Source organism: Thamnophis sirtalis, unplaced genomic scaffold (assembly GCF_051295495.1).
Source record: "Thamnophis sirtalis isolate CommonGarterSnake01/CBP01778 unplaced genomic scaffold, rThaSir2_p1.2 scaffold_1, whole genome shotgun sequence".
In the NCBI taxonomy this organism is placed as follows: domain Eukaryota; kingdom Metazoa; phylum Chordata; class Lepidosauria; order Squamata; family Natricidae; genus Thamnophis; species Thamnophis sirtalis.
In genome coordinates this window covers 149429978-149454116 of record NW_028261381.1, presented here as the reverse complement: position 1 = coordinate 149454116, position 24139 = coordinate 149429978, and the positions used below count along the sequence as shown (strand labels likewise).

The window sequence follows — 24139 nt, the reverse complement described above, 5'->3', positions numbered from 1 at the left end:
CTCTAAAATTGTCTTTAATGCCCAAAATATGAAAGAAAGAAGGTAGTTTTGCTTCCCCCCCCCCAATTTAGCTAAAAGTCAAATGTGGGACTATTACAGGCTACTTGACTGACTAAATCAGGGCTGTCAAACTCCCAGCCCATGGGCAGGATGCGCCCATGCCTGGTTTAGCAAAGGGGAAAAAGGAGGATATATCATGTGATGCCACCATAATGACGTGAGTTTGCACTAGGTCAAGCAATGCCTTCAGAGTATTTTGGATCAAATTGCATCAAAGAACAGGATAGCTGTCCTTGCCACTATCAAGGTGTAGCAGTGGAAACAGGCCTGCTTCTTGTGGTCACCTTCCTTACATCTTACCACCGTTGTTTAGAAGAGTAACATGGCAGAGCGAGTAGACTCTCAACCATAGCAGATAATGAGGTTGTAAATCTGATGCAATCTGTTTAAATTTGCCTGAAGTTTTTATTTGGGTCAGGCAGCTACCTCTTGTAATACAATTTATAGGAGGACTCTAAATGGATATTTCAGAATGGATTTAATAGCTTTAATAAGAAGAACATGACGGATTGGGAATAACATAATTCCGCTAATGATTTTTAGATAACACCATGGCAGAAAGTAAACGATTGTCCTGCTGAGTTTGCTGCTAGATGCATGCTTTATGTACTGCTTTAAAATTTATTTATTTATTTATGTGGTTAAATGTAGTTATTCAGGAATTAACTGTTCTTCCTGTTCATAACCACAGCATAACAAAACTTGTCCTTGTTTTCAGTGTACTATTTCTAGATGTGCTTGCTTGATAATTAAATATTATTCAAAACCTAAAACAACAAATTTCTAAAATGTTGGTGTGCTGCAGCATGTTCATTTTCTCACTGAAATACACTACTTTCCTACTTGTCTGCATATCCTAGGATACTTTCTAAGCATAGAAATGAATAATAATAATAATTATTACTTTATTTATTTATTCCCTTACTACTCCATCTCACCTAAGTGATTCCAGGCGGTTTGCAACACCATAATAAAACCATATAAATACATGAAAATTAATAAATAATTAATATGATTTATGGAAAGAATTAATTGAATAAGCATAATATGAAATTAGCCTGGAAACAGCTGCTTGTCTGCCCATTTATGATATATAAGAAATCAGTAGTGTTGATCTAAACCAGGGGTGTCAAACTTGTGTTGTCACAGCGGCATCACGTGACGTATTCTGACTTTTTCCGCCTTGGAAACTGAGCATGGGTGTGGCCAGCACATGACACATGCGGCCCTCAGGCCACAAGTTTGACACCACTGATCTAAACTATTCCCAGGATGGTGCTGGTACCTACTCTACTCAGAAAATTACTGGCCTGATAAGCAATTTCTTTCTTAACTAGCTGTGATAAAGTAAAGGCAATTAACAGCAAAAGAGCAATTAGAGCCGTGATGGCGAACCTATGTCATGCGTGCCAGAAATGGCACACAGAGCCATCTCTCTGGGCATGCCAGCCATTGCCCGTTGCTCTTCCGGGTTCTGGTGCGCATGTGGTCTTCATACATGTGGGAGTGACAGATGCCAGAAGACGAGGTGACCAATGCACATGTGCGCACATCATAAACCGGAGGTTCAGCTTCCTGACATGCACATGCTCTTTTGGTTTTTGGCGCTCCCACACATGTGCGTCAGAGAGATGCTCTTCTGGTTTATGGTGCTCCCCTGCGCACCCCCACATGCTCCCGTTTCAGCACTCATTGCCGAAAAGGTTCGCCAACGCTGGATTAAAGTGTTGATTTTAGCTAATGGTCTAGATGTATTTAATAACACTTTAAATATAAGAATCCTTCCCATGGGTAAGCACACATATCTTTGCATTTGGAAGAAAAACAATATAAGATGGAACTTTGAAGACTGGGCACTTAAAGAGGGAACAGAGAGAAATGAAGTTTATAATTAAGGGGAAGGAATTTAATTGAACTGATTGGGAACTACGCAGGAGGAATTATAAATGCGGCTCCCGTGCATTTTGAATGCAATTTGCAAAGTAAGAACTTGCTGTTGAATTGAGATACCTTGAAATACATTGAGACACTGTACATCTTGACTACAGTAAAACAAAAATTGCAGGATAGAAAAATAACAGAGATAAGCAGTAGACATTTCCACGTGGAGATACACTGTTAACGAAGTGAATAAATAATTTAATGTAAAAATTAATGCTAAAACAACCTTATCCTTTAGACTGGGAATATAAATCCCAGAATTTTCACTATGCACTAGTTACTTGATTGGGGAAAGCTCTGTTAGATCAATAAATGAGCTTCTTGCTGACTGTCCTACGAAGTCAAATAAGATTGGCTTGAAGGTCTTATAAATGTCTAGCATATATAGAAGCTACACAACCTTTTGATTTCAATAGGGGTGTGACATCTTTAAACAAAGCAAGATCAAAAGAATTAGACTGACATCTAGAGCCATGTCACCGTCACCTATGACAGGAAAACTTTTCTGAAGCAGGAGGATTCTTCAAAGTTGTCTGGTAGCACAGTAGGCTTTTTTGTTTAAGAAACATGTGAATAAGCAGTTCAAAGCTCTTTTCAACATGGCAGCTTTCAAATATCTTTTGACTATACAGTTAAAAAAAACAATACTACATACATTTTTCATTGAAAATATAGGCACAAAAGCAGTTGAGATGCAAACGAGCTGCATGAAATTGATCCCTCCACAGTTATCCCATCAACCTCTTCCCCGGGTTTTCCTGTCCAAATTTTGCACTAAGTTTGCAAGGATGGCTCTGACATTTTATGCACAGAAAATAGGCATGGTATTTATGTGACATTGGCATGCACTCAGGGGTGAAATCCTCCCAATTTGGCCCAGTTCAGCCAAACTGGTAGGGATGATTGTCCTTGGTTCTGCGGACCGGGAATAAAATACAAAAAAGCTTCCAATGATTGTGTGGCTCAACCGTGAGCTGCACAATCGTTGGAAGCTTTCCCCCCACTTATTAAAGCATTTTTCCCTGCTGGTTCAGGCAAACGGGCTGGGGGAAATAATGCTTTAAAAAGCTTTTTAAAAAGCTTCCGATGATCGCACGGCTCACAGCTGAGCCACATGATCATCAGAAACTTTTTTTTTTACTGCCGGTCTGCAGAACCAAGGACAGTCATCCCTACCAGTTTGGCCGAACTGGGCCAAACTGGGAGGATTTCACCCGAGGGCATGCCAATGTCACATAAATACAATGCCTATTTTCTGTGCATAAAATGTCAGAGCCATCCTTGCAAACTTAGTGCAAAATTTGGACAGCAAAACCCAGGAAAGAGGTTGATGGGATAACTGTGGAGGGATCAATTTCATGCAGCTCATTTGCATCTCAACTGCTCTTATGCAGATATTTTTAATGAAAAATGTATGTAGAATTATTATTTTTTTGGAACAATTGGTGAACAGGCAGGGAAAATGCTTTAAAAAGCTAAAAAAACATAGCTGAAAGTAAAAAATAAAGTTGGCGATGGCCACCCAGTCACTTGAACCATCCCCCACCAAGCCACGCTCACAGAACCCGGGGGGGGGGATTAGATTTCACCACTGCATACACTGCTATGACATGATCTGGACCCAGTACAGCAGGCAGGGATATTTAGTGCAGACAATTTTTCCCAACACCTCTGCTTCCAAGATCTCAGAACCACTGAACTACGTATATCTTTCAGAGATCCTGGAGCACTGGGGAACTGCCAGAGGACTGGAAAAGAGCTGACGTGGTTCCCATTTTCAAAAAAGGAAAAAAGAATAGATCCAGGAAACTACAGACCTATCAGCCTGACCTCAATACCAGGAAAGATTCTGGAAAAGGTAATCAAGCGACGAATTAGCGAACACCTAGAAGTAAACAAATAGCCAAAAGCCAACATGGGTTTGTCAAAAACAGATCATGCCAGACTAATCTTATTGCATTCTTTGACAAAGTGACAAAATTAGTGGACCAGAGGAATGACGTCAATATAGTTTACTTGGACTTCAGTAAGGCATTTGATAAGGTAGACCATAACCTACTACTAGATAAAGTAGAAGAATGTGGGTTAGACAGTATAACCACCAGATGGATTTGTAACTGGGTGACCAACCGCACTCAACGTATAGTCCTCAATGGAACATGAAGGGAAGTATGCAGTGGAGAACCCCAAGGCTCTGTTTTAGGCCCAGTACCCTTCAACATCTTCATCAATGATTTGGATGAGGGAATAAATGGGCAACTCATCAAAATTTGCAGATGACACCAAGCTGGCAGGAATAGCCAACACTCCAGAAGATAGGCTTTAGATACAGAAGGATCTGGACAAACTTGAACATTGGGCACTATCAAACAAAATGAAATTCAATGGTGAAAAGAGTAAGGTTCTACATTTAGGCAAGAAAAACGAAGTGCACAGGTACAGTACAGGTGGTACCTTGCTCAATAGTAGTAACTGTGAAAGGGATCTTGGAGTCCTAGTGGACAACCATTTAAATATGAGCCAGCAGTGTGCAGCAACTGTCAAAAAAGCCAACACAGTTCTAGGCTACATAAACAGAGGGATAGAATCAAGATCATGTGAAGTGTTAATACCACTTGGAGTAATACCACTTTGGTAAGGCCACACTTGGAATACTGCATTCAGTTTTGGTCGCCATGATGTAGAAAAGATGTGGAGACTCTAGAAAGAGTGCAGAGAAGAGCAACAAAGATGATTAGGGGACTGGAGACTAAAACATATGAAGAACGGTTGCAGGAACTGGGTATGTCTAGTTTAATGAAAAGAAGGACTAGGGGAGACATGATAGCAGTGTTCCAATATCTCAGGGGTTGCCACAAAGAAGAAGGAGTCAAACTATTCTCCAAGGCACCTGAGGGTAGAACAAGAAGCAATGGGTGGAAACTAATCAAGGAGAGAAGCAACTTAGAACTGAGGAGAAATTTCCTGACAGTTAGAACAATTAATCAGTGGAACAGTTTGCCTCCAGAAGTTGTGAATGCCCCAAGACTGGAAGTCTTTAAGAAGATGTTGGATAGCCATTTGTTTGAAACAGTATAAGGTTTCCTGCCTAGGCAGGGGGTTGGACTAGAAGACCTTCAAGGTCCCTTCCAACTCTGGTATTATATTGTATTAAGAACTGTTCAACCCTTTGTATTATAACCAAAATTCCATTTCTTCATTATCAACGAATCTATTCCTTCTTGCTTTGTCTGCTTTTTATGCTGCTGCTGAAACAAATAATGGGGTTGAAGAAAGCAAACACACAGAGTGGGTCCCATTCATAGCTACTCAGCTCCAGTTTTACATATCGTAGAGGTCTCTGAGACTGCACAACTAATATCCACCATTTTCCATTGCAAAATTTTATAGAATTAAAAATAAGTTTTAAAGGGCGAATTAAGCTTCTGTAGATAAGGAAGTCTGTTGTTTAATCTGGGGTGCTGTTTTGAAAAGGTGTTTCAACTGAAATATCATCAAACGTATTATCTGTGCCTCCCACTTATGATATGCATCTGTTGTAACAGAAAGATCACAGGGCATTTAAAACAGTGGAAGCTTTTGTGCAACACAGTATGAACTGTTTTTACTCTCAAAACCTAATACCCAAATCCTAGCAAACCAGCCCTATACCAGTTAGCCACCCAAAACTATGGGTGCTTAAGGTCCCTTTGCATTTTAAGCATTTATTTCTTCAACTAATATGCATATTAGAAGTGTTATCTTAAAATTCTCATATTCCTCTAAATGCAGTGATAAGATTTTTTTTTTAATTTAAATGCAAACATATCTGAGAGTAAACTTAGACTGAATTATTACTTTTGAAAAGGATTGTAAAAAGAATGTGAAATACTGTGTGCCTAAAAGAAAATTTCAGATATATGCAGAAACAGGATGGATCAGACATATAAAATCAGATCAGACATGTCTATTGTGAGCCGCCCGGAGTCCTTCGGGAGTGGGTGGCATACAAGACAAATAAATACAAATACAAAATACAAATAAAAGGATACGGAGTAAAAAAAATCAACTAATCCATACATCCCTTTTCAGCACAGAAAATAATTATGCATTTAAGATTATTAGTTATAGCAATAGTAATAGCACTTATATATTGTTCCATAGTACTTTACAACATTCTCTGAGTGATTTGCAAATGTCAGCATATTGCCCCCAACAATCTGGGTCCTCATTTTACCAACCTCAGAAGGATTGAAGCCTGAGTCAATCCTGAATTGGTCAGGACCAAACTCCTGGCAATAGGCAAAATCAGCCTGCAATACTGCATTGTAACCACTGTACCTGTTTTGTAATGTCATTCAGATCTTAGTATTTGGATCACAACATCATTTTCTGAAGATTGATTCATTGGTAGTTTTGTTCCCAAGTTAGAAAAACAATGGATAATGCATTCAAGATTTTGTTTGTAATCAGTAATGCTCTTGGCAATCCTGCCCTTTTAGATTATTACCTCTTTCAGGCGTGTTTTAAACATTTTTAAACAAGATGAAAATTATATTTCTATTGCTGAATACAATATCCCTTATGTAGGAATACAATATCCCTTATGTAGGAATACAATATCCCTTATGTAGGCCTTATGTAGGCAATATCCCTCATGTAGGCCAGAAGGGGTCATTGCAAGTTTCCAGGCAAATACAGTAATTATGTAGAAGCTACGGATGGGCATTAGATGCAAAAGAGAAATAGACTTGTGAAGAAACACATAGAGAGATTATAGAAAAACACTGCACAGCTTTCCAAGCATTTGAAGATGAAGACTGATGCTAATGATGTTCAACGGGTAATCAAATCCTATTTGATGAGACTGCATTAGCAACAGCACAGTTTGCCAAGGTGGTCCCCAATGCCCTATGCTTCTTGAGGGACAGACAAAGGAATGGACATGTTATAGAGCTATAAAGAGAGAAAAAAAGGCCATCAAATAAGGAAGACTGATGAGCCTGAACATTCCACTTTGGCAGTTTCCTCAGTGTTCTTGCTATCCACTATAGCAGTGGTCTCCAACCTTGGCAACTTTAAGACTTGTGGACTTCAACTCCCAGAGTTCCTCAAGCAAAGCTGGCTGGGGAACTCTGGGAATTGAAGTCCACAGGTCTTAAAGTTGCCAAGGTTGGAGACCACTGCACTATAGAAGTTAGCACCCGCCCCTCTCCTAGAAAAGTGAAATATCCTAGAAAATATTGAAAAGGCAGAATATTATATTTCCCTGGATTAGAAATGAAGAAACATGTTTTTAGACAGGAAACAGACACACTCTTAATAGCCCCCACTTTCCTTAATGGTCCATTAAAATGCCCAAGTCAGTCTATTCTACATAATAAAGAGTTCTCCCCTTCAACTCCAGGGTGATTGGATTAAGGCATGATAGTATTAGCCTTCCACAGAAACTCACCACAAGGCATCTGGAAACTCAAACTTGGCCCCATGGAAGTCTGACAACCAATCAGAATACACTTCTTACACAGGAACAGGAAACAGAGAGGTGGGGCCGAACAGAGAGAATAAAGTCAGGAACTTTCAGCCCTTTTTTCTCTTTCTTCTTCTTCACCCAACATTGAAGCATTTGATCACCTTTTCTGTTCAGCACTCAAGCCATGTGGTCCTGTCCACCATTAAAAACCATCTTTCCAAGCAGCCTCCATGTCTCCAGTGTCTTTTTCCCCACTTGGAGCTGAACCCAGAAGGACACTTCTTCCAACACCACATAGTGTTCAATGCTGTCTCCTCTCCTTCTTTCTTATCCAGTAATTAAGTCATTCAACCTCTGTACTTTCAGGTATTGCACATACATACATTGTTTTGGGCAGGATAGGCAATTCTAATGTATGCAAAGATTGACTTATGCAAAACTTTGCAAACTTTTTGCAGCAATGTAATACATTACTAACTTGAGAAATGTTATATAAAGATTTTGGAGTGGTTTTATTTTTAAAAAATAATGGTTTTGTTATTTTATTCAGATAACAAGGTTGGAACTGACCCAGTTTTAAGATATTTAAATCTGTATGATAGACATTATGAATGCTGTTCCAAATAGGTTAAATTATTTTAAATTGTCCTGAATTAAATCCCACACTTCCACATTCTCCTATACACAGCTGTTTTTGTGCATCTAATTTGTTTTAATAACTTATAACTTTAGGAATTGTACTGTATTGTAACATATATAGTACTCCGTTGTACTATTGTATAACATAGTTTGACTTTATGCTTTTTATATATCACTCTAGTACACTAGAACAAAGGATAAGTTGAAATATACTTAATAGATAAAAATAAATATATAAAATTTATAATTAAAAAAAAATCATACACCAAAACCAACTGTACTTTTTCAATGCTTTAAAGATTTTTAAGGAGATATAAACATGTACTAATATGTCTACCACATTCCAGCCCTCTTGATATCTAAATCAACAAGTTTTGTTGTCTTATTCCTATGTTTTTCTGCCAACAGTGCCCAACCTATATGAGCTTTGCTCTCTAACTTAAATTAATCTGTCATTAGTCCCACAAAAGCCACTGTGATTCTTTCATGCTTTGGGGTTTTCCTGCAATATTGTGCAATTTAAAAAAGGCCCAGAAAGTGTTTTTAAAGATAGCAGCCAGTTTTAATCTATTATCCCATTTATATTTTAAGGGTGAATGACAGCATCATAGATATATAATGAAAACTGTCTTATGAAGGCTATAATAAGGCCTGATGGGAGTTTTTCTTCATATTAATATAACAAGGGGATTTTTTCCTGATTGATTTGTATTACTGTTAACTTGCATTCACCTCTGATGGTTGTCTTAATATAAAGTTAGGAGTGCTAGTCAGGGCTGTTGCTAATGCACATTTATCATGAATTTATTATTGCCTGAATTCAGAGTCTGCTGCTTGCTACAATTTTATTATTTAAGACCAAGAAATTGAGTTACATGAGCACAGAATAGCATGATAATGGATAAAATTGTAAGTAAAAAAAACATACAGGGAGGAAAATGCATGAGCTGACCTTAGGATCTTGGTAAGTTTATGTCTGAGATCAAGATATCTAAGAACTGCAACAAATATTTGACTCTGTAGGCTACACAAATCAATCCTGTGGTGGAGAGTTGGTTGGCGCATGAATCAGGGACTTCCACAATGCACATAAAAAGGAATGGGACTTTGATCACACACAATCATGGCTTCCATCATCCAGTTAGAATTGGGACAACACACGATTTCTTTTTCCACAGTTGCTCAACTTCAATTTGCAAGTCCCGGTATTTTGTGTTTTTTCTTGCTGTTTATCTTCAATTCGTACATCACCAGGTATTGCAATGTCAATGAACCATACTTTTTCCTTTTCAACTATTATTATGTCAGGTGTGTTGTGGGCCAAGCGCCTGTCAGTCTGAATTCTGAAGTCCCACAAGATCTTGACTTTCTCATTCTCTAAAACCTTCTGAACCTGATGTTCCCAGTGGTTTTTGCTGTACTCAAATCCAAACTTGTGGCACAATTTCCAGTGAATGATCTTAGCAATGCGGTCATGGCGTTGTAGGTAGTCAGTTTGTGCAATTTTGCTGCACCCACTGATCAAGTGGTCGATTGTCTCGTCTTTCTCATTACAGAGGCGACATTTGCTGTTGGTGGTAACATGTTGAATTTTTGCCGTTATGCAGTTTGTGGCTAAGACTTGTTCTTGAGCTGCCAAAATAAAGCCTTCTGTTTCTTTTTTCAGTGCTCCTGATCTTAACCAGTTCCAAGTTAGCTTTTGGTCAGCTTTGCCTTCAATACTTTTCAAGTATTGGCTATGCATAGCTTTGTTTTTCCAATTTTCAGCTCGCTTCTCAATTACTTCTTTCTTATATTCAGCTTTTGACTTAGTTGTCTTTAAAATGCTTCCTTTAGTTACTTCCTTAATAATTGGTTCTTTACCTTTCTGGATGTAATCATTCAAGCTGTGTTTTTCTTCTTCCACAGTCTGTTTCATTTATAGGAGTCCTCGACCACCCTCTGCTCTTGGTAGATACAATTGGTCAACATTACTTTTAGGTTGCAAAACATGATTCATTGTCATAAGCTTCCTTGTTTTTCTGTCCAAATTGTCCAACTCCATCTGGGTCCAGTCAATTATTCCTTCAGAGTAATGAATCACAGGTATAGCCCAGGAATTTATGGCTTTTATGATGTTTCCTCCACTCAGTTTGGACTTTAATATCTTGCGAATTCGTCGAATGTACTTGGCTGAAGTTAATTCCTTGACTTTATTATGCATTAAGTCAGAGGCTTCAAATACTTGTAGCCTTCTTCTGGTTTTACTGCCTTTATCATTTCTTCATTCTCAAGTTCTAGTCCATCATCTTCTATGACCTTGCCTGCTTTGGTTGCCATTGTTGCACATTTGTAAATTCCAAAGTGCATACCAATGTCTTGGCTAAATTTTTTTATTATTATAAAGCAACAACAGAATTGTATCACAGCGGCCAGTTGCTTTGCCGGATTTGGCATCCAGGGGCCTAGGACGTCATAACGTATTTTCGTAATATGTGTGCAGATCCAAGCAGTGTGGCTTTTTGCATTTGACTGATGGTGATTTTGTCAATTTTTAACTGTTTTAAATGTAACTCCAGTGCTTTTGGAATAGCACACAGTGTGCCAATTACTACTGGAATTACCACTGCTGGTTTGTGCCATAATCGTTGAATGTTGACTTTTAAGTCCTGGTATTTCGCGATTTTTTCATATTCCTTCTCGTCGACCCTGCCATCACCTGGTATTGCGATGTCTATGATTGTAATGTTATTTTTCTCAACCAGTGTGATGTCTAGTGTATTATGCGCCAGGATTTTCTCCGTTTGTATACGAAAATTCCATAAGATCTTGACCATCTGATTTTCAGTGTCTTTTTCAGGCTGATGTTTCCACCAGCTTGTTGCTGTTTTAATATTATAATTTTTGCACAAATTCCAATGGATCTTTTGTGCCACTGAATAGTGCCGCAATTTATAATCAGTCTGCATGATTTTTTTACAGCAGCTGAGTATGTGATCAACAGTTTCATCAGCTTCTTTGCAAAGTCTTCATCTGGCATCATCAGAGGATTTTTCGATTTTGGCCTTAATGGCATTTGTGCGGATAGCTTGTTCTTGCACAGCCAGGATTAGTGACTCTGTTTCTTTCTTTAATGTACCTGTTGTTAACCATAACCAAGTTTGTTCACTGTCCACTTTATCTTTTATTTTTTTCCAGAAATTGGCCATGCAGTGCTTTGTTCTGCCAACTCTCCATTCTTGATTTTATCACATCTTTTCTGTATTCTTGTTTCGTCTGTTGGGCCCTCAGTAGATTTTTGTTCTTTACTTCGATTAATAGATGTTCTTGACTTTCTTTTAAATAATCAGCCAGTGCATGTTTTTCTTCTTCAACTGTTTGCTTCACTTGTAATAATCCTCTGCCACCTGATTTTCGAGGCAGGTAAAGGCTATCAGTGTCACCACGTGGATGTAAACCGTAGTGCATTGTCATTAGATTATTATTATTATTATACACTTGTATCATAGTGGCTAGTTTATTATTATTATTCCTAAGAAAGTTGAAAGGAAGTATATTGGGAACTATGACACTTTCCTGACTACAGCCCTAATAATGTATTTGATATAACCAAATATATCTGAACAATGATCTGGGCCCAAGAAGCATCTAGTAAGCTCTCATTGCCTTGTCCTATATGTTCGAGCCTTGGAAGTTAAGACCAGCATCTTGTCTCAACTAGCAAGAAAAAGGTAATCTTTGACCACAAGATGTCTGTGTTAACTTGACTATCCAGGCTTGTGAGACCACAAACTTTTGAGGAGATGGTTTGATCTACTGGTCTGTCCATCCTAATAACCTACATAGCCACATGCCCAACCTAACAAATTATTAGGTTTTGAAGTATAAGGAAACTGAATAAAGACTGAACATTTGGAAGTCTCTCCTGGGATTTAATAACTATTAGAAAGAGGAACAGATGGTCTGGTTGATCAACATCAGTTTTTAAAGAGCTGAAAGTGATTGCTCTTCAAACACAAACACACATAGATATTTGCAACTGTTTCTGGTCAAACAGATTTTCTAGGTTTCATGACATTACAAACATAAACAAAATGGGACCTGAAAGAGACCCTTTGATGAATATTTTCAGAGGATTACAATTCCTTTCAATAATTTTCAGGGATTTTTGTAGGGCAAAAGTTCACAAATCCTTGATTTTATTCACCGCAGGTTTCTGACTGGTTTGGATTATAGATCTGATCAGTCGGCAAAACACAGAAGCAAAGAGAGGAAACCATAAATAGAAAATTTGTGACTATGCTAACGTACAGTATTATAGGCCTGTTACTGTCCTATAACAAGGTAAGAACAAACAGATCTACACATGCAGAAGTCAAGCTAACTACTTTATTATGTTCTGCCTATAATAAAGGAATCTTCCCAGTCTGGCAACTGTCCCTTGGGAACAATTAGACTTAACAGCCATCAGCACCCCAATCAACCAATAAGAAACTACACCCAACCAGGTACCACATACTGTAAATACTACGCATCATTGCTCTCACATCCCAGTGGAGAGACGTTCCCTGAGGATGGGCTCCAGCATGAGTCTGAAAGCTCTAGTCTCCATGACTGACCCAGATTGGATCCTGCAACATTATCCTGGGACATGTATATTTGCTTTAATTTGTGACAATTAGTAGATGATGATTAGACAATTGGTAAACTAATCAAGGAGAGAAGCAACTTAGAACTAAGGAGAAATTTCCTGATAGAACAATTGATCAGTGGAACAACTTGCCTCCAGAAGTTGTGAATGCTCCAAACATTGGAAGTTTTAAAGAAGAGATTAGGTAATTATTTGTCTGAAGTGGTGTAGGGTTTCCTGCTTAAACAGGGGGTTGGACTAAAAGACCTCTAACATCCCTTCCAGCTATTATTCTGTATTCTAGTCTGATAAGTTAATTAGATAAGGCTCCAAGGAATTCAGGGAAGGCTGTTTCCAGCCCTTTTAGAGTTGTGCAGTGACTCTAGGTTAGCTCTAGACTTTATTTTTTATCCTTCGCCTATCAGGCTGGGTGCTTCCCAATAGTTTTTTTTTTACTTTGTCAATGGGTTATTTATATGCATTAGGTATAGCATTAAAATATATGCATGTAATTTACTAAAACAAATTAGGGATCAAAGTCTAATGCATATAAAGAGACTATATAATGCATTAATAGAAATGGATTCAGAAACAGAATTAGTTAAAGACTGTATGATAAAGTGGGCACAAAATTTTGAAGAACCAATAATGTTGGATACATGGGAAAAGATATGGGTAAGAAATGTAAAATTTACACAAGCCCAAAATTTGAGAGAAAACTTTTATAAGATGTTTTATAGATGGCATTTAGATCCAAAAAACTAGCCAATATGTATCCGAATTTACAACCTAAATGCTGGAGATGTGATTGTCTCAATGCTACATACTATCATATATGGTGGACTTGTAAAAAGGTAAAAGCATTTTGGATAAAAATATGGTGGATTATGCAAAATGTTCTTTAAAAAAGGATAAAGTTTACCCCTTAGTTATTCTTGTTAGGTATAATTACTGATTGTACAGTTATAGAGACTAACTTGATTTTGCATTTAATAACCGCAGGAGGACTTTTGGTGGCGCAATACTGGAAGAAGGAAGATTTGCCTACTATTCAAGAATGGACATTAAAAGTAACAAACCTAGCAGAGATGGCTAAAATATCAGCATATCTCAAAGATCACTCAAATGAGAGATATAAATTGGAGTGGAGAAGATGGATTGACTATACTCAAAATAAATATGGGACTAAGAAATTCCAGATAGTTTATGACTGAAGAAACAAGGAATGATATAATTTGTTTAGAGTTAGCCTAGCAAAGAGGAGTTAAAGCACAAATGAAAGATGATACTAACTTTTTTAAAGTTTATTTTAGAATATCTTTGTTAAAGATTTATACCCTGTATTATATATATATATATATATATGCATGCAGGTGGTTATAGGTTCAGTACTTGCCATCTCCATATTAAAGCAAATAAAACACACAGAACAAAGTATGAAAAGAACTCATTAGGAAACAATATTGTTGGTAATGGAAGTAACCCTGACCTATAAGGAATCATTTAAGTGCAATTCAAAATGTTCCCAGAATTTAAGAATATATGTTTAGTACAACTGTTTCTATAACAATCTGCTTAACAAAATTGAGGGTTGAGTACAATACATCACCATTGACAGGTGACACCCTATTTAGAGCTAAAAATGAAACTTCCCTGATACCAGTGGGCCTCTGCACAATGAGTGTTGTAATATAGTTCCTTGTGTAGGTGTGGGTCACCCATGGCCCAGTTCATACCAGGGCATGCAGAGCCACGCTGAACCACACAGGAGAAAACAAACTCCTAAAACTCCATAACATCCTGATAGTTCATAACATAACATCCTGAGATGTGCCCTACCAATGACGTCCAGGATTTGACCATATATAGACAGAACTTCCCTGAGCAGTAGATTAGAAATTGTACTTTTACAGGCTGTTTGTAATCACATGCTATTGCTCCTCCTGCCTTTGTCTTATCTCAATAAAAGGGGCTCTCAGACCCCCAATCTGGGTCGCTTCATCCCGAGAAAGATCGTGTCCTGTCTTTTCTCCACATTGGCCTCATGGACGAACCACGGGAACATCACATTTGGTAGCAGAGGATGGTTACGGTACAAATGAGAAACTTCATCATGCTAGATGAGTTTATTCCATCTTGTTCATCTCTTAGAGCTCCTAACCTCAATTGCCTTTCTTTTTTGGCCTGAACTGGAGATATATAGTTGGGTGTCATCAGCATATGAATTTCTATGTGTTTCTAGGTGTCTATTATTGTTGAATCCTGACAAATGTCGAAATAAGTTCCTACAATTTTTCTTGGCAAGATTTCAGACATGGTTTGCCATTGCCTCCCTCTTCTTAGGCTGAGAGAGAATGACTGGCTTAGATCACCCAGCTGACTTTGTACCTAAGGAGGGACTAGAATTCATGATCTCCCATTTCTAGTCTGATGTCTTAACCACTGTACTAATTTGGATCTTTTATATTAGTAATACTTCATCCCTAATCAATGATTGACTTTACCAAGTGGCTTCATGTAACTATTAAAAAAAAAGTGGGGGGAAAGCATTGAGACACCTGAGATTGGAGTGCCAATGAACTCAAATTCTCCATCCTCAACACTGTGGAACTATACATTCTGGAAGGAGAAGGCCTACTGTAGAATGGGGCATACAACAGTCCAAAAGGATGCCATAATCGATAAGATTGAAAGCTGCTGAGACAAAAAAGTCTCAATGCTTAGGGGAGAATGGGGGAGCCATTTCTTCTGAATCCAAGATATGGTTCCCCCATCCAGTTGTATTGCAGTTGATCCATAAGAAGATGTTCTGACCTAGGCTTCCTGAGAAAGCATAAATCACAATCTTAGTCCCAAAAACCCTCTTTTATTTATACAGTTGTAAATTATGGTCATTAACAGTCTGCAAGTCTTCACAGTCTGTGAAGGTTCTGACAGACATCTGTTCGAGTTGCTACAGTCTTTCAGGGGAATGTTGTTAAACACCCACCTTATCTCCCCTTGAATGCTGCCAGAGACCTAATTGCCTAATGCAGAGCGATGCCAAACATAGCACACAATCAAACAGAACTTTTCAGTTTGAACTGAACTAATTGCTTCCTGTGAAAGCTCACATCCCATTCACTCCTCTTTTATTTCTTATGGGAGGGGCCAATCATCTACAAGCCTTACTCCCAAGTTGACCCTATTTTCATAATTGTTCTTGCCTTCTGGCAGCTCTGTGCATGTGCATACTGGGAACAGGCTCCCGTTGTTCTTCTACCTCACTGATGTCAGACTCCGGAGGCAGCAAATAACTACCAGATGGCCTTGGTCGCTTCTCTGCCTCCAATGCAGAGCCCTCGTCTGATCCTTCCCCAGACTCCAGGACTAGTTCATGTTTCTCCCCAACCTCCTCACTGTCCGAATCTGCTGTCAGCTCTGCTAGCCACTGGTGGGCCCCAACAGAAGGACCAGTGCAGTTTTTGTCTCATGCTCAGGCTTGAACTCAGTCAGGAAGGGTTCAGCCATGACTTTTAATAGATGAGTATGTTTACAATATGCTCACTATGCTAACTATGCAGTAGTTTGCAGCTAGTACCTTGTAAGAAAGGCAATTCCACCAAAGGAATGTTTAGTATATTTAAGATACTAAGCAAAACTGAGATGGAACTTAGCCAGAACTGAAGACCTCAATGAGAAGCGAAATTACTTCAAAGAAAAAAACCAAGAAAGTTTTGAAAAGCACCTTTGGGACAACCATGACTTGGATGATTGAGAATCTTCATAGGCAGATACTAAGCAAAATACAGGGAGTCCTCTGGGGTTGCACTGTCCCTGGGGTCACATGATCCACTTTTGTGACCTTCTGACAAGCAAAGTCAATGGGGAAGCCAGGTTTACTTAACAACCTTGTTACTAACTTCACAACTGCAGTGATTCACTTAATAAATGTGACAAGAAAGTTCATAAAATTGGTCAAAACTCACTTAACATATATCTCACTTAACAACAGAAATTTTGAGCTCAATTGCGGTTGTAAGTCGAGGACTACCTGTATCTCAAAATCAACTTTACCACTGGCAAATGGCTTTTTTTGTCTCTGAGAAGTAACACTTAGCATAAGATAACTCCAGGAATAAAAGGTGCTATTATTTGATCTCTTCTCTGCTATTTCATTCAGCGTAACTCAAGGATGGGAGGAGATTTCCTCATTCATGCATCCTCTGCAGCTACTCCACTGGTAACCACTTTTATTCTGTTGTTTGAAAGACAAACCAGCTTCATGAATCACTGCAGCTAAGCAATTTGACAAAGTACGATAGGAAAAGGCCTAGTCAAACTCTTTATTGCGCAATTCCCTTTGAGATCAATTTATATTTTCTTTCAGAATTCTTGGTGACATAATAAGTAATTCACAGGATGGTTTACCCAGGATGATGAAAAGAGTGAAAGGTAATTAAAGCTGCTCCTAGTGAAGCTAGGATGGACTGAAATTCTTACCAGTCACTGATCAAATAAAGGTTGAAATGTTAAAATACATGGGAGAAAAGTAAAATTATTACTGTTAAACATCAATATAAACTATTTGCTCTTTGATTTGTTTCACTTAATATTACTTAATAAATCATGCCATATGCTTTCTGCAAGGATATCAAGGTGCCAAACCAAAATGGTCTGCTGCCGTGATGGCAAACCCATGGCACGGGTGCCACAGGTGGCATGCGAGGTCATATCTGCTGGCATGCAAGCTGCCAGCTCCAGCGCACATGCGCACGGCAGCCACCTGATTTTCTGCCTTTCGGAGGACCAGGGGAGGCCATTTTTGCCCTCCGCAGGCTTCCCAGAAAGCCTCCGGAGCCTGGGGAGGGAGAAAATGGCCTCCAACAGCATCCCGAGGGAAATACCAAGCTCAGCTTGGAGGCGAGCAGTGTGGCTCACATGGGGGGGGGTGCGCACATGCGCATGTGGGGGCACACTTTACATTTTGGTTGCTGGCATGCACATGTGCTATCGCATGCATGCGCTCGCATTTTTGGCACCCAACAACAAAAAGATTAGCCATCACTGGTCTACTGTATCTTTAAAAAATAGTTTGTCCTTGTTAAATTGAGCTCTTGCTAGGCTTGGGAGAGCAGGAAGCCATGGCACTACATAAAAATGTTACATCTGAATCTTGAGTCCACAGGTGTCAAACTCGCACCATCACATTGCTGTCACATGACGTATTTGCGGAGCTGAGGTGGGTGTGGCCTACGTGTGACGCATCCGGCCCGTGGGCCGCCAGTTTGTCTAACAATTCTCTCTTTGACTATGCTTTAGGAAGTCACTGGCTGTTTTGCTTCATTATCGCTAAAGAGCTTTTCTTGTCCCAATAGATCCAGTACCACAGAAGGTCTGGGTCATCCAAGAACAAGCCACAAAAGCGTTATGGAGAACCCAGGCTAGCTGGAACTTTGAGGAGATAATCAATATGGAAGCAAAGGTGAATGTGGACATGCTAAAGGTATAACAACCATGCATGTTCTGCAAAAAATGAATTTATGGATTTTGCCTCCCTAAGATAAAAGAATGGCCAGTAGCTTAGATGTCTTTAGCAAGAACCACTAATTTAAATGCAATTGGGTGGTAGCTAATTATAGACTGCTGTGCAATTACTGCAACTAAAATCCTTTTCTTTTTCTTCCAAGTGCTTATGTAACAGAAGGAAAGTGTTACAAGTGTATATATGTCTCCAATCCTTTGTTTTGAAATAGGAAAGTGTGATATTTGGCCTCCTAGCATCATTTCACAACACAGAAGAACATGAATTGCAGCCAAAGGCAATTTGGAGGAAGGCTTCTGACATTGGGTTTAAGGCATGTTTGGGAAGGCTAGGAAGCATAACTGAACACTATTTAATAAAGACAATGGTAGAACTATTGACTTTTTCCTTTAACAGCAATTAATTGGTAACAGGTTACCTAGTGATGTTGAAAAATAATAATCTGGTCTCTAACAAAGTCCCAACACTGTACTCTATGTCACTTTATCTTTAAAGGATGTACATAGTTAATGCTTGCTGAATGTTAAATTATTCCATATATCAAAAGAAGCAGACACCTTTATTCAATATTCTCTAAAATTTACTAGTCTTAATATGTTCCCATAGCAAACTGTAGCAAAGGAATTAATAGTAATTGGTTAAAAGTCAGCATTTAATTGGCAAAAGACCTTTAGCTGGTTGATAGTAAATCATTCCCCCTTAAAGTATAGGCATTAGTTGGTTGTTATCCCCAGAAGCAACAGCTATCTAATATATCAAATCAATATGAACCAGTAGTGGACAATTTTGTCTAATTTTGATCTTAGTTGGTTTCATTCCAACTCTACTTCATTCAATTTCCACATCGATCTGTGATTTAACATAGATACTCAAATTTATTCCTTTCTGTTAAGTTTCCCTTTTTGTGCACATTTTAACACAATTTGCCCTATTAGGCACTTTTTTTAAAAAGAAATTTCCGCTTCTGCAGATATATTCCATTCATTCTTTGCTAATTGCTTGTAGATAAATGGGACTCTAAGAAGGATGTGACACCGTTCTGATGCCATTTTAGAAAGAAGGATGTGTACTTGAAAGCTTTAGATCTCCACATTCTATCCAAAGCATTTTATTCTACAACCATCTTAGTTCATATATTTTCTAACAGGATGGAGTATTCTCTGTCCTCCCAAAATAAGAATGAGTTGGAAGAAATGTTCATCTGGGTTTAGTTCCAAGTGTGGAGAAAGACACTGTAAACATGGAAGCTGCTTGGAAAGATAGTTTAATGATGGACAGGACCACATGGTTTGAGATCCTGGGCAAAAGAAACAAGCACATGGGTGAGAGAGAGAGAAAGAGAGAGATTCATACCCTCTGTTAGGCCCTTAGAGCTTCCTGTTCCAGTGTAATAAATGTATTCCATTGGCTGTCAGACTCCCAGGGGGTAGGGGTCTTAGTTAAATTTGTAGGCTGTCGATGTCCCAGGCTTGGTTGAGCCTTGCTGGGTGATGTAATCTTCCAAGGTGTCATGTGGTGAAATGGGTAGAGGGCTAATCCTATCATGGCCCGAGGGCCATGTCTTAATCCTATCACCTTGGAGCTGAAGGGGGGAGGGGAGCTGCTTTGTCTTTACAATCATTTTTCTCCTTTTCTCATCCAGGGAAATATAATATTCTGCCTTTTTAATATTTCCCAGAATATTTCATTCTTCTAGGAGGGTGGTGAGTGCTAACTTCCTACAAATGTGACATTATATATAGCAGAAAATGTATCTAAACAGTCCAGCTTTGCTTGCTCTTGTACAGATTATACTCTTATATTCATTCTTTTTTGTTTTTTAGATGGGTTTCATGTACAGTAACTACAGCATGGTAAATGAAAGTAATTGTAAGAAACAGGGTGTAATCCATCATGGACTCTTGGGAAATAATAGGGCTAAAACAGTTCTAAGAACTAGTTTCTATGAAGAGCCGCATTATCTGAGGAACATGAGTGAAGAGTACTCTTGTAAGACCAGACACTAAAGTATTTACAGCCATGATTTCTTTCCACATTTTTTCTTTCTTCCATCATCTTTTCAATTTCTTTCATTTTCTCATCATTTCTCCCTTCCCTCTCATCTGTTCCACCTCTTCTTTGTTGTCATCAGGATGACAGAAAAAAGAGAAGGATCTTTCTGGAGGGAAGATTGATTGATTCCTTGCAGATGGTTAAAAGTATATTGAGGATCACCAAGTTTACTAAAAGAGAAACCAAATCACCTCAGGACACAGACTGACTTTGCTTGCACAACTAATTTTAAAAATGAGAAGATCAGATAAGGATGATTCCTGAATCCCACCTGAAATCAGCTTCATGAGGGAGAAACAGCACCATGTGAGAGAACTACATCCTTAAGTAAATATTTTGGTGCTCCCTGTTTTGAAAAATGTTTTATCAGGGCAGTTAACATTAGGATGATTCTGCATAATGTTAGATCCCAGGATAACATGGCCTCTGAAGTCTTGAATGCAGCCATCAAAGTTTTTCCAAATTGCTCATCAAATTGTAAGTTTTGAAATGAGGAAATGGGATATTTATTTAATATGTAGGGTTATTTAACACCAGTGACGTGCAGTGAGGTTTATGGCTGGTGAGGCACTGACACAGGGGTTTCAAATTTTTTTAGACTTGTAGTCTTCAACTCCCAGAATTCCACAGCCAGGCATGCTCAGTTTCAATTTAAAGTGACAGCATTTGTTTTTCTCCTTTGTGAAAAAGTTTCCTTCATTCTTTTTCTTCTCCCTCCCCTTCTTTCCTCCCTCTCTCCCTCCCTCCCCCCTCTCTCAAACAGACACATGCACACAGAGAAGTTGGATTGGACTATCTCTCATATGCCCTTTCCTCTCTCACTCACTCTCTCTCAAACAAACACAAACACAGAAGTTGGATTGGAGCCGATCCCAGTCTTTGATTGCAGGCGGAGCCACATTGCCTTTTCAAACTTGTAATCAGTGAAGCTGGGCTTATATAGTTTTATCCAGGGGTGTGTGTGTGTGTTTGTGTGTTTGAAAAGACAACGTGGCTCTGCCTGCAATCAAACTACATTTGGAGAGGGATCTACACTTGAGGATGAAGTTTGAATTCCTCCCCCTCCCTCTGACCCACACATACCTTTTCCAGCTGTTTCAGACAGGATTTCAACTCTGCTCTTGCCTGTCTTCATGAAAAGAAAAAAAATGTAAAAGGAAAAAGGTAAGAGCTGAGGTCAGGCTGAGCTAGTTGCTGCCAGAATCACCGTGGATGACTCTGCTTAACTGTTTAAAAAGCAGAGTCATCCACAGTGACTCTGGCAGCAACTAGCTCAGCCTGACCTCAGCTTTTTCCTTTTACATTTTTTTTCTTTTCATGATGACAATGGTGAGGCTCTGCCTCCCCTGCCTCCCCTGCCTGCACGTCCCTGTTTAACACATAGGTTTTAAGCATAATGACTGTATTTAATTGATCCATCTAGTTTTAATTAAGTTTATAGTTAAATGAATTAAATCAATCTTAATATTTATTCTTGGCTCCTTACTTTGGGAAACAAGTTATCAAATGTGGCCTTGGCCCAAAGAAAGTTATGGTCTAAAATTTCATTCCCTATGGGTGGATTCAGCCGGTTTGAACTGGTCCGGGTGAACCGGTAGCTCTGACGATCAGCTTAGAGTGAACCTGTTCGCTCCAACAATCAGGTGGACCTGCCCATCCACCCTGACGCTATACTGACCTATATTTCCTTTGTTTGAAGCCCAACTGATAGGCACAGCAAAGCAGATTGCCGTGCCTCAGCTGTTGATTTAACAGGGTTGCAGTATAAGGTAAGTTTTTGAGCTGTTTTCAAACACACTGTGCGCTCACGGAGCGCACTCAGCAAACTGGTTGTTACACCAGTTGAATTTCACCACTGGCATTAACAGTAAGTAAAGACTATCTCATTTTACCCATTGTTAAATCTAAATGAGGTGGGTGTGTTTATTTTTCCCTATGAAAATCAATATTATGCCAAGCAAACAATTCACAGCTTTTATGAATGAATTATTTCTGTTCTGATGGATGTAATTTTAAAAGGATGTCTCTCATTTTGATGGGATGAGCAGAATACTTTGGGATGTTTCCTTGGGGAGGCTATTAGTATATTACACACAACTTCATTACAACAGTATTAGCAAGCTCATACAATAGCCAAGCCTGTTACATTTCTAGCTAATTATTATATTTGAGCAAGTCATGGGCAGGAGAAAAGTAACATGCATTCTTTTTTTCCCCTTAATTGCAATTAATATTGTGCATAATATAAACAATAATAGAAAATTATATGCAGCTCCTAACAGCAATTAATATTTGCATCTAGGTGATCTTGTGCCCATTATTTAGCTTGAAATAATTATGCTCTCACAATCTACTCTCAAAATGTATGAGGGCACAAAGAAGGGTTTTAAAAAATGACTCTTACTAATAGAGTAAACAAATTTGGGATGAACAGAACAGAACAGAATAACTGAGTTGGAAGGGACCTTGGAGGTCTTCTAGTCCAACTCTATGCTCAGGCAGGAAAATCTATACCATTTCAGACAAATGGTTGTCCATTTTTTTTCTTTAAAATGTCCAATATTGGAGCATTCACAACTTCTGGAGGCAAGTTGTTCCACTAATTAATTGTTCTAACTATCTGGAAATTTCTCCTTAGTTCTAGGTTGCTTCTCTCCTTGATTAGTTTCCACCCATTGCTTCTTGTCCAGGTGCTTTGGAGAATAGGCTGACTCCCACTTTTTTGTGGCAACCCCTTAGATATTGGATCATCACTATCATGTCACCCATGGGTGTGGTGTGGGAAGTAGGCTGATCAATTTTTGTTCCTAGTTTCTAATTGCTGTTTCAGCCCAAACCCTTACAGAATTCTTGTGGTTAAAAATCAATGGAGAAAATTCAATGTAGGCATTCATGAGCTTTCAGGGAAAAGGGAAGATATAAATATTTATGTTATATAAAAAATAAATAGGAATTAAGCCCAATAGCTAAGTGGGAGAAATAGATTCAAACACTGTCTAAACTTTTGTAGTTTGTAATTTTGTCAAAAAGTAAACTCATCAATGGATTTTACCTATAACAACATTTCTAAATAGAAATTGCTAAACGAGAAGAACTGGGCAGACTGCCTTGACATTTTAAACAATTACCTCAGAGGAGGATTCCTACCAGTTTGGACCAGTTCGGTCAAGTAGGTAGTAACTTGGCCTGCCACGCCTCTGAACCGGTTCTCTCGGCGGCATTGTAGATGCTGCCATCTTGTTTTTTTGCTTCTGCGCATGCTCAGAAGCATTTTTTAGTGCTGTGCATGCACACATATCACACATTAAGTGCACACCCACGCAGTGCATCCATGAGCGAACCGGCAGTAGCAGCAGCTGGAACCCAGCCCTGGGTTACCTTATCACATTACATTAAAGTGTACCAAATGCCCCATTGGTATCAGAGTAATAGTTGCCATACAAGATGGCCACCACATCTTTATCCTACCTAAGATGGCCACCACCTCCTCATCCTGTATGACTTCTAATGATCCTGAGACAACAAAGCAGAGGGCATCTACGCTTTCACCAGCATGATAGATAAGGTCTCCAGGAGCACAATGGATCGTCTGGAATTCCACTGCAAGTGATCTCAGGCAGCCATCGCTAGCTAGCCGAAAAGCTGGATGTTCGTTAAAAACCTTCCGATTGAGATGTACACAAATATCCGCTCTCATGTCCTTGGGACATATTGAAAGGACCTGGAGGGAGAGGAAAAACATGACAATGAGTGAAATTTAAACAGACAGTATAAAGGTTAACATACATACATACCTATTTTAATACATTATCTTTGTGATAGTGGCAAATATCTGTAGCTTGGGTGTAGAAACCAACCCACA

General features: G+C 38.8%; 1 protein-coding gene across 2 annotated transcripts in view; it reads right to left on the bottom strand.

Moving 5' to 3' along the window:
* KCNH5 (potassium voltage-gated channel subfamily H member 5) overlaps positions 1–24139 on the bottom strand; it is a 212081-nt gene that overhangs the window by 34477 nt on the left and 153465 nt on the right. For both annotated transcript variants that reach the window (XM_014063810.2, XM_087727455.1), the window contains exon 9: positions 23746–23998. In XM_014063810.2, the coding sequence (XP_013919285.1) occupies positions 23746–23998 (253 nt within the window). The remainder of the gene's footprint in view (positions 1–23745; positions 23999–24139) is intronic.